Raw genomic sequence first — 11244 nt, 5'->3', positions numbered from 1 at the left:
AATATATATATATATATATATATATATATATATATTGGCAAATATACAGAATTAGGTGAGTAAGTTTCGGATAAAAATGTACCTGGCAAAAAAGCGTTTTTCTTTAAAAAAAAATAAAATAAAAAAGGTTTATTTTTAATCATTAGTATCTGAATATCTCGGGATTCTTGTATTGACATTAACGACAGGAGAGCAATGCAATAAATGTTCTATCCTATATGTGTTTTATGACGGCGGTGTTGCCAGTTCCTTTCAGGGAACTGCAAGGTACAAGTCTAGCGCCCCTAGTGGCTAAATGTGACGTATTGTTGTTTTAAGCCGGGCAAACACTGTACGATTTTTTGCCCTTTTCGGGCCGATTCTCCTGTCGCGCAAGAATTTTTCGATCGGACTGAGTTTCATCCTTGTCGTACGTCCTGTATCGTGTGGTATGCAGTGGGTAACGAGGGGCGAAATAGCCTCTCACGACAACCTCCCGATCAGAAATCGTAAGGTCGGGAGAAAATCAAACATTTTTGAAATGCAGTCGGCCGTCATAAGATCGCATCAGAGCGTTAGGCGGAACAGTGTGAGAAACCGTAAACCCTGCGGTTTCGTGGTACAGTTTGAGATGTAGCTGCGTGCAATGATTGAAAATATCGTACAGTTAATGCCCGGCTTTATAGAGATAAATGAGCAAAGGTTTTAGCTTGTAGCTATGAAGGCTTCTAAAAAATACAGAAATTCACCCTTAAATTTGATATTTTTCAAATTTCTCTGCGTTTGTCAGGCACCTAAAACCTCAGTTTGAGGTGGAAATATAACCACACATGAAACGGTTTGAGGTGTTTGAACGCTTTTTAAGGCTTTTTAAGGATTCTTCACTCTTTAAAGTGCAACAGAAGCCGTTTTTCTTTATCAGCCTGTTGCGCTTTTATGGCCTCAGGACTGTTGGGACAGAAGGGGAACTGGCAGCATCATAGACCAGCACACTTCAGTTCCCATAAAGGCTCAGTTCTGCACTCTGCTTAACCCCAAACTACCTTTGAAGCACAACACACTTAGTATCCCACAGCCTTTAAAAGAACCAAAATTTACATAAAGAGACCAAAGAGCCAATCATAACTAAAAATAATATCAAGTTGTCTTCAGTAATACTTAATTATGTAAGCTCTTTAAAAATGCTGGATTTTATTTGGTTTATTACCTTTAGCTTTTAAATATTTATTTCATCATATTTCAGTCTGGCCTTCTGTTTTCTATAGTGACAAAAACAGGGCGAAGCTGCAGAGTCAGCTATTTCATAAGCGCCACCGAGCCTCTGATGTCACCAAACGGCCTCAGCAGCCAATCAGAGCTGAGCTGAACGCGAGCAGCTGTATGGCTCCCTTCCTCTGTGCCTTGCTCTTCCTCAGAAATCACCTCAAAAATAGAACTAGGGGGGAAATCAAAATCAGAACTAAGTTGTTCCTTAAGCAGCCCTTGTTTTTAGCAGTTTTCTAAAATCTTTTAAAAATCAGAGACAAAGCACAATATTTTAATAAACACAAGTAATCATCATAATGGTGGCTATTTCCCCCTGATGTAGATAAACTTCTGGTCTTTATTCACATTTTGTCATGTGAGAACCCCAAACTAAAATATATTTTGCTAGGTTTTTTTATGCCACAGTCCAAACAAATAAAATAAAACTCTGGAGGTTGGTGTTCTTTTAGAATCACCTTTTGATGCAACATTTTGGAAATGTGTCAACCAGCTTCACGCATCGAGTACGGATGCAAAGATCCACCAATATGTTCAAACACCAGAGCTATGTTTGCTTTAATGTCATTCAACAGGGGGTCCGTGATGCCAGGGGTCCACGGAGGTACTGCATGGGGGTCACTATGCATGGGGGTTAATTAGATTTTTTTAAATATTCCCCTTGCATTTTTTTCCACCAATTGAAATGTCTTTAAATCCACATTAATATAAATTCAACACACTGTAGTAAACAGATAAATGGAGGCAGAAGATGTCTTTCAGTCATCAATGCTCACATTCAGCGACACACAGGAGCTCTTTCAAGCTGGGCACCGTTTCATTCACAACACCTGTCCCATCAACAAAGAACCAGAGTCAGAAGTACTTTAATAATCTCAGGGAGAAATTACTTTTATTACATGACTCCATTTGTAATAGTAACTATAGGATCAGTTTGATATAACACAATTTCATACAATATATATAAAATTAGGGGGTCCCTGCTCCATCTCGACATCAGATTGTGGGTCCTTGTCCTGGAAAACATTGACGACCCCTGATCTAAAGTAATGTACACGTTCTCTCTTAAAGTAAAAAATTCAGCTGTGAAGTTTCAAATTGATTGTATTTATTCAATCAAAGGCTACGTTCAAAGGCGACCTGTATCTGATCTTTTCTTGACAGTCTGAACAACACAGATCCGATGTTTTTCCGATGCGACCCAGGCCACTTGGCTATGTGGTCCTGAATCCGATACGAATCAGATCTTTTCAAATGCGACCTGCATCTGAGCGGCCAGGTCGCATTCCGACTTTTACGCCAATAATAGCCGACAAATGTCACTATTCTGCCTCAAGAAAAACAACAACCATGGTGGACGATGATGAAGAGAGTAGTATTTATGTTTAACCATATTAAGAAAAGATTGCGTTTTTTTAAGGTTGAGACAGGTCGCTAGATGCGCTCCAGCACTACCATCTATGTTTACTTCTGTTAACACAGAGCACACTGGCTTGTGACATCATTGCGGGACACTTGCAATGTATGACTGGAATTTACACAGGAGATCACATACAGATGAAGACAGATAAAGATGGAAATGTATCTGCTTCTAAAGAGATTTCTAAATTCACTGAAATTAATTATAGAAATAGACTGAATAGATCTGCCTACATGAACTGGGCCCATTTTCACCGCTACTCAATCTATAGTTTTCTTGAATATTGGGAGCAATAACTATATTAATACAGTTAAATCTCTAATCAAGGGGCTGAGACTGTTGCTCCATGTGAAACTCCAGCTCCAGTTATTGCATGATATTCCAATAACAGTCTGGACTTTGACTAGGCCGTTCTGGTTAGATCTGCTGCTGTTTGATGCTTTCCTTTTCCTTCTACTGTAAATCCCTTTGAACTATGGTGCTACAGAAATGATCTTTAAAGATAGAGACTGAGGGGTTAGTCCTGGGTCAGCAGCATCTTTAAGTGATTTATTTTTTCCTCCGTCTTTCATCTTTGCTTCTGTGAGGTAATCCCGTCTGAAAGGCTGCTTGATGTAGCGGCTGCTGTCTGGACGGGTCAGCTGGACACAACTGGACCTGAGTGACCGAAGTGCTGCCTGAACAGACGATGGACAACTGCAACATTTCAGGTTTCTTCTAAACTTTCCAGTGTTCTCTGTCCTTCGTTAAAAGCTCCGATATTATATTAAACAAATCAACAATGACAGCCCCAGACCATGTTATTGCTATATGTGCAGGAAAATTCCGCTTTTAAATTAGATGTACCGAAAAACTCCACTTCTAAACAAGCTGTTTTGGCTTTTCATGCCCCAACCTTCCATAGGCCACGTCCCCGCAACCATGACAACCAGTCAGAGTTCGCAGAGTTAGCGGAATAAATTAGATGGACATCGTAGCTGGAGCAACGGGCTGCTAGAGAATGCCCTCCATGGCTTACTTCCCCTTATGATGTCATAAGGGGATTTTGAGCTAAGAGGTGGTGAAAGGGTTTTTTTCTTTTGTGAATCTCATACACAGGAAGGAAGGAAGGAAGGAAGGAAGGAAGGAAGGAAGGAAGGAACGAAGGAAGGAAGGAACGAAGGAAGGAAGGAACGAAGGAAGGAAGGAAAAAGGGATTTGAAAACAAGAAGAAAAGTAAGACAGGACTGAATAGAGGACATAAGGAGCTCTGTGGTTTTATTTCGAGCCACCAGTTTATCTTAAAAAGAGGGATGCGCCCATTTTCTGGAACAGGATGCTGATAGTTAGAATAAATAAATAAGTAAAGTTTCATACTGATGATAAATGATCTAGATCTATAAAAAATGACCTGTATGACCAGTTTAGTTTATTAATTTGTTTATTAATTGTCAGTTTATTAAATTAAGCAGTTAGCTGATAAAACAACAAAAAAAAGTATTAAAAGGTCAAAGTATCTCGCAGCTCTGGGGCCAGAGGGATCCACCCATCATTTTCACAGATGAAAACTCTCGGACCTAATCACAGACTTTTCCAGATCACGTAGGAACCCTGACATTCCCTTCATCATTCCGCTTTGTTATCATTAGCAACGGGACGTCTGGAGTCCTAGACTGAAGCAGACAAATCAGCTTGTTGCTCAGACGAGCGCCATGGCCGCAGTGCAGCAGCCATAAGCTCGTCTCCGGGGGTCTCTGGGAGACAGACAGATTTGTGCACACGCTTGGTAATCCTGGAGCGGGACAGGAGGCAGAGGCTGGGATGTTTGAGCGCAGGCCCTAATGCTACCCGTCAGGCACGGCCTGAGGTCCACAGTCTTCTAATCCTATTAGCCAAAGCAGTGGCAGCTGGAGACAGCAGCGTGTATTTTCTAACACACGTGACCCTGAGACCATCAGGTTGCCTCCGCTGCGAGGATCGATAGAAAAGTCATTTGGAGCCTCCGCTTCTCAAAACACACCAGAGAAGAAGCATCAGCAAGTCGTCTAACTCGCCTCTTCCAGACATTAACTGCAGGAAACCAGCAGGGATAAAGAATTCATGAGAGGATGTGAGGAGGAGAGCATCTTCTCAGAGCCCCCCCCCATCCCCAGCCTTGATTTACACCCCCCTCACAGCCGGCCAAAACATAAACAGGCTGCCAATCGATGGACGGCGGAGTGCTGAAGAGATGGCAGAGATACGCGGGCACTCCAGCTGCGTTTCTCACTGATGGTCTGAGGGATAATAGGTTTCTAACAGATGGGGAGGAGGGAGAGGGAGGAGAAGTGGGTCATTTCACTCATTTTGCTTCAAACCAACAATAGTGATGACCTGGAGGAAGAATTGGGCTGGAGTCAAAGTGGAGGAGAGCACAATTGAGCAGGTGTGATCGTCTGAAGCACAGCTTCAGCCGATGGTCATTACAGAGGCGGCCCCTTGATCCCAATCAGCCCGTCTGCAGGCTGACGGAGGACAAATTGGTCATTTTCAAGCAGAAACTGCTCGATTTCAGCTCAAGCTACCATCAAATGACCTTTCTATAGATCCCCCTCCTCAGGAGGAAACCTCATCACTATGAATCAACGGTTTATTTCCCCGTCATCCTGTGTTTTAGTTGTTTCTCTGCGACAGTAAAACAACAGATCAACCAATTTAGCTTTTTTTAAGCTGATTTTTTGACAGCAGTCTAATTAACCCTGGGGCTGGGAACGTCAGTTAGGTGCAACTCTACTGCAGCTTTTGCATGCATTCCTGCTCTCACACACCTGAAACCAATGAATGGTTAATGACCAGGCCTCTGCTAAACTCCCCAGCATGCTCAGGAGGTAATCGAAGTCTTTTATTTCAGGTGTGTTGGAGCAGGGACGCATGCAAAAGCTGCAGGAATGCGTCGCTGGAGGATTCATCAAAACGATCCCCGATATGTAACGCCAATACTTTTGTGGGGCTTTTAGAACCAATATTGCTTTTCCTTCCTGCGTGTAGAGAAGTACTGATTTAAAAGATAAAAATGAGACAAGACTTTTAAAAAGTTACACTGTCGTGATATTGGCACTGATGACTGGCTGGATTACTAATTTATTTCACCTGCTTAGTTCTGCCCGTTTTCCCATTACTGTTCAGCGTATCCACCTGCTCCTGCTTCATTTAACCAGCCGGCTAACGGCTGGTTAATGAAGCAGCATCTTGTTGGCCGACCAGCTGGATCCTACCTTGTTCATTGTGCACGGACTAAGCTATGAAACCAGAAGTTCCTGCCTTAGACGACCTCGCTGTAAATGAAGATCTATTCAATTTAAATTAACGCTTTTGAATTTTTTGACCATCTGTCTTCCTTGAATACTGAGTCCCCTTTTCTGAGCCCTGACACTCAGAAAAGGAAAGTACCTTGACATAAACAAACAAAAACTTGACATAAACAAATAAAAAACAAACATTGAGTGACAAACCAAACTAAACATTCATAGCAAACGTAGAGAGCAGTGATCCTGAATGCAACCAAACGTTTGCTTGCAGCACCCGCCCATGTTGTTTACAAGAAAGTTTCCATGGCGTCTCAAACACTTTCGTGAAAAACAGTCCATTCAAAATTGCAATAAAATAAACAATAATTGACAATAATTGCTAAAACTACCACCTTTAAAGTTAAAATATTTTAAATGTATTTTTTCTACTGTGTAAAACAATTTAACAATGAATGAATGAATAAATTAATAAAAAACTTAAACTGGGTGAATTATTATTCATTTAATCCTTCCCTCCAATTACACTTTACCTCTGGTTTGGAACCACTGCACTAGTGAATTAACAATTATTTTGCTAATCGATTAATTCACTGATTATTTTTGCGATAATAATCGAAAAAGGTTCATTTAAAATTGAAATTGAAAAGGTTGTTAAAAGAAATATTTTTTACAGAATTAAACCAGGGGAAAAAAAATTTCTGGATACAACATATGGTCAGATGAAAACGTTTTTTTAATCTTAAATGAAAAATATTTATATATTTTCTGTTAACTTTGGTATAATCGCTGCTCTAAGTGGGCCTTTCTGTCAGCTAAAGGCATGTTTTAGAGTCTCTATATAGTTAACAATGAATCAATTACTAAATTAGTTGACGATTATTTCAATAATCAATCAACCACGATTAATCTAATGAATTGTTTCAGCCCTAAATAAAGCATCTAAAAACCTGGAAGGAAGCGCGTTGCCAGATATGATACTAGCAGGAAAGGGTTACATAATAAAAAGGGGCGACACAGGGACCAAGAAAAGGTTCAAGGAAATTGAAAGAAAAGAAATGATGGTTGCTGAATTAAGGCTCTGCCTGCAATTCCTACAAATGTCAGTTAGTTGAACTATTCACTGAACCTTTTAATGTGTTGCATTGTAATCCATCCGCCTTCATCTAAGTCTCCAGATTTACTCATAGCTGTTCTTGTTGTTGTCCGTTGCTTTCTGTTTGAGTAAAATCACCTGATCAGGATTTTTCTAGCACCTCACATTACAAAAGAGGCGATAAAGTGTGAATCATTGGTGCTGGGATCGTATCGGGTCAGAATCAGTATTGGTCGACACACAAAGTTGCGATATCGGTATCGCATTGAACTGAGAAAGCAGTATGGGGACCTCCTGAATAAAAACTTTACAAAAAGGAAAGAAATCTTTATTAACAAATCAAACAAAACATTAACCATGAAAGCAACAGCCATTCATGAGCTTCACATCATGTTAAAGTCACAGGGAAACTGCTGTTCCAAACGTTGCATTTCCGAATTCTCCCTAGTGGTGCACGACTTTACACGAGTGAATGAAGTGAATGTGATTGGTCGTTTATCAAGAGGGCGGGATTGTTGTGGAGGAAGGTTCACAAGCATGTTTAATGGTGGCCTGTTTGTCGGAAGCATCTTGCTAACCAGATAGCAACTTAGTGCTACTTGGTCCTAATGGGAAATTCCATTGGGACCAAGTAGCACTAAATTGGTGACTTAGAAACGACACTGTCAAGGAACGCTATGGACAGAGGAAACATGCAAGAGGAGGAGAGTTTAGTGTCGGAGGTCGTGGATGAGTCGTGGATGAGTCTCCTCCATCATATATTTTCTATTTAGAGGAGGAAAGCGGGGACGAAGTTGTTGTGGAAGAGGACACCAGGGCGGCAGAAGCTTGGTTTGGTGTAGAAGGCTTACAGCCGTATATGTTTGAGCCCTTGCCTCGCAACGCTGCCAGTTCTGTTAGCTCTACGCCTGCCGAAGACACAGACGTCCATCCCCGTGAACACTGGGACGGAACTCAATGGGAAAGGAACTAATTCTTATTTCAACCGTTGCGTATATTAGCTGCAACATATGAATCAAGATGCAATGACCGAAAAAATGTGATTGACAGATGACCGTTGATATATGATTGGCCGAATTTAGGTGTTCAGGCTGACGTATAACTAACTGGCCTGCATAAGATAACTGAAAAAACCCCACAGATTTTAAGGCATGAGGTTTTTCAAATTGAAATGTTCTAACTTTTGAGACAATATCGTCTGACAAAGAGTACATTTATATACATGTTTAAGCCAGAATGATTTGACATTTAAAAATGAAATCCCTAAGACTTTAAGGCCAGGCTAATCCACTGAATGCTAACAGAGAAAACTCAGATGGAATCGCAGAATTTAACAAATAAAATGGAACCTAGCACAAAACTCGGTAAAAGACAGAATGAAAGCGAGAAAGACGGACATTAAGCATAAAAAACCTGCGGCTTATAGTCCTGCGGCTTGTATATGTACAAATCATGCAATTTAACTTCTTATATTCTTATATATTCAGGTGTGGCTAATAGTCCGAAAATTACGGTAGAATGAAAAATTTAGAATAAACAAAAAAAAACAAAAAACAGATGCCATAGGGTCGTAGAATCGCTGAATGCATGCATGCTTCATTCACAGATAAAAAAATGCTAATATCAGCCTCTAAATATCAGTGGCCAATGTATCCTGAACCTTTCACCCAGAATGAGCCCCTTTGCCTGAACCAATATGGCGGCACTTTCATTAGTATTACTGTAAGCTGATATTCCTGCTGGACAGAAATGACACTTCAGGTCTTGAAGGCTCACTGCAGCCCACATCAGCTGTTACTGTTAATAATCACCCACACATCTACATCCTCATACAGTAGAGCAGCTTTCAAGGAAACTCTGGAAAAAGAAAACACCTCCTCCATTTAGGGGAGAATCTCTCTGCCACTGAAATTCACCCCAGACCAGTCTGAGTGGTGCAAACAATTCGCCAGCTCGCGCTGATTTGCAGAATCAGTGTGAAGAGAGAGAAAACAAACACATCCAGAAGGAAATATGAGAGATCTGACGTGTGGTTGTGATATTTTACAGTCTGACAGCAATCACAGGCAGCTCCTGTCAAAGCGGACTAAAGGAACCGCAGTTAATTTTTAAACATTCCTCCCCCTGTGCCTCCTGAGCTGATCTGACACCAGAGTAACAGGACACCACTACCGTGCCTCAAAGGACACCACCTGAGGACGAGCGGCGTGTCTCAGGTGGGTCGGATCAGTCGGACAAATCTGATCCGTCTGCAGGCTGGTGGAAACAAAAACAAGGTTTAGTTTCCTGGTGGCACAGGTCTGCTGAGGATTCACTGTCAGTTTCCTCTTTTTAAATAACTAGTTGTTGGTTTATACGCCGATGACACTCGGATACTAAATGCATCACGCCGCATAAACAAAAAAAACATTTCCATGACATCTTACCTTCACTTTCACGTACTCGAACTTCTCCTCATTCCCTCTGGTTAAAACCACAAACTGATGCATTTTACTGGGATTTTATGCAGCAGAAACCAATATAAAGAGGAGAATATTTGTAAAGAAAAAAGAGAATAAAATAAATGTCTTTAGGAATCACCTGTTATAGTGATCTCTGAAGGCTTCAGAGGTCTATAGGAGAACATTTGAGCCAAAACACCATCATGAAAACCAGAGAACATTAGAAAGACATATAGGGATGAAACAATTAATCCAATTAATCGATTATTTAAATAATAATCAACTAATTTAGTAGTTGGTTAATCATTAAATTGAGTATAGAGACTGCAAAACTTGCCTTTAGCTGAAAGAGTGACCCACTTAGAGCAGTAAATATAACATAATTAATAAAAAATATGTAAACATTTTGCATTTAAGATAAAAAAAAAAAAAACCTTTTCGTTGGTCAATATGCTCCAGAACTCCTCAAGTGGAAACATTTTATTTTCCCCTGGTTTAATTTTGTAAAAAAAAAACTTCTTTAAGGACAATTTTTCTGTTTGATTATTAATGGATTAATGGAAAAAATAACCTACAGATTAATCAATCTGCAAAATAATCGTTAGTTGCTGATGTAATGACATTTGAAGAAGGGTTCGGGCGTTTTTTTTATAATTCACAAACACTTCTCCATCCATCTGAAGGTAAGGAAAGGTTGAAAAAGAAAAGTATTTTTGGGAGACCAACTCTGATTCACCAAACACACAAAACGTACCAGACGAACCGCAAGGATGTGGAAGAAACTCAACATTTCAGTGTCTAAAATGCAACCAGTGAAGCACGGTGGTGGTGGCATCATGCTGTCTTTTCCTTCAGCAGGGACATTGGTGTAAGTCCTTTAAAAGCCATAGAGCGCCGACTACAAAACACCATCCCCACAGCAAAACACGGCGGTGGCAGCATTATGGTATGGGACCAACAGGGAAATCCGAACTGATGGTAAAATATCAGAAACCAATTGGAGGCTCACCCTGAACTTGCAGATGGAAGGATAATAGAAAATGACTTTAACTTCACTTGTTGTGTTGCTAAATGCAGGGATGGTTAAATGATTATTAGACATTTCAAAAGGTATAAATACACCAGTTTGACTCATTGATTCCTCGCATGAGAGCAGAAGCATAAAAAGTTGAAGAACTGACCTGCAGCTCGTTGTTATTGGCCATCATAGATGAATAATAACTGATGAGTCCAGTTCTCTTCAGCCCAGCTTATGGCTGTAGGATCATAGCAGGAATCTCCTGTTTAAATCCCTCAGATCTGCTTTTTATCTCTGATAAAATCATTAGAATAAAGAGCCGATCCTGATGAAGTGTCTGGATCCAAACCGTCTTGAACGCAGCGGCAGGTTGAGCGGCAGCATCACCTCCGAGCGGCGGGACTGGACGGGCTTAGTGCTGGGGGCCGCCTGCGGGGCTTCCTGCTCACCGCCGGGGAGAACAGGAGCCGGAAACCCGCCGGAACTCACCGGGACGCTCCGGTCTACGGTTCCCTGAAGCCATGTTATTCTGCCCCCCTCCTCCCCAGAGCTGCTTCTGCGGTGAGCTGGGAGCCGGTGATGCTGCAGGGAGCACGCGCGGCGGGGGGAGGAGTCAAAACCGACAGAATAAGCAACAACTTCCGGATCAGACCTCCAGAATAAAAGTATGATTACGATTGAGCTGTTTATAATACTGTAGATAGACTCATTAGAGTAATCCGTTTTAGTGAGATGACATCGGTGGCTTTATTTAAAATAAATAT

At 41.0% G+C, this 11244-nt stretch overlaps 1 protein-coding gene across 1 annotated transcript in view; it reads right to left on the bottom strand.

The window, feature by feature from the left end:
* Nucleotides 1-11044, bottom strand: part of LOC107087681 (serine/threonine-protein kinase N1-like) — a 77249-nt gene extending 66205 nt beyond the window's left edge. Inside the window, exon 1 of the mRNA XM_015379390.1 lies at nucleotides 10644-11044. Within this exon, the coding sequence (XP_015234876.1) occupies nucleotides 10644-10670 (27 nt within the window). The 5' untranslated portion in view covers nucleotides 10671-11044. The remainder of the gene's footprint in view (nucleotides 1-10643) is intronic.
* Between the last annotated feature and the right edge of the window lie 200 nt (nucleotides 11045-11244).

Source organism: Cyprinodon variegatus, unplaced genomic scaffold (assembly GCF_000732505.1).
Source record: "Cyprinodon variegatus isolate N-32 unplaced genomic scaffold, C_variegatus-1.0 Scaffold190, whole genome shotgun sequence".
Classification (NCBI taxonomy): Eukaryota; Metazoa; Chordata; class Actinopteri; order Cyprinodontiformes; family Cyprinodontidae; genus Cyprinodon; species Cyprinodon variegatus.
The sequence above is the reverse complement of the archived record's forward strand: the minus strand, read 5'-3'. Positions and strand labels throughout refer to the sequence as shown.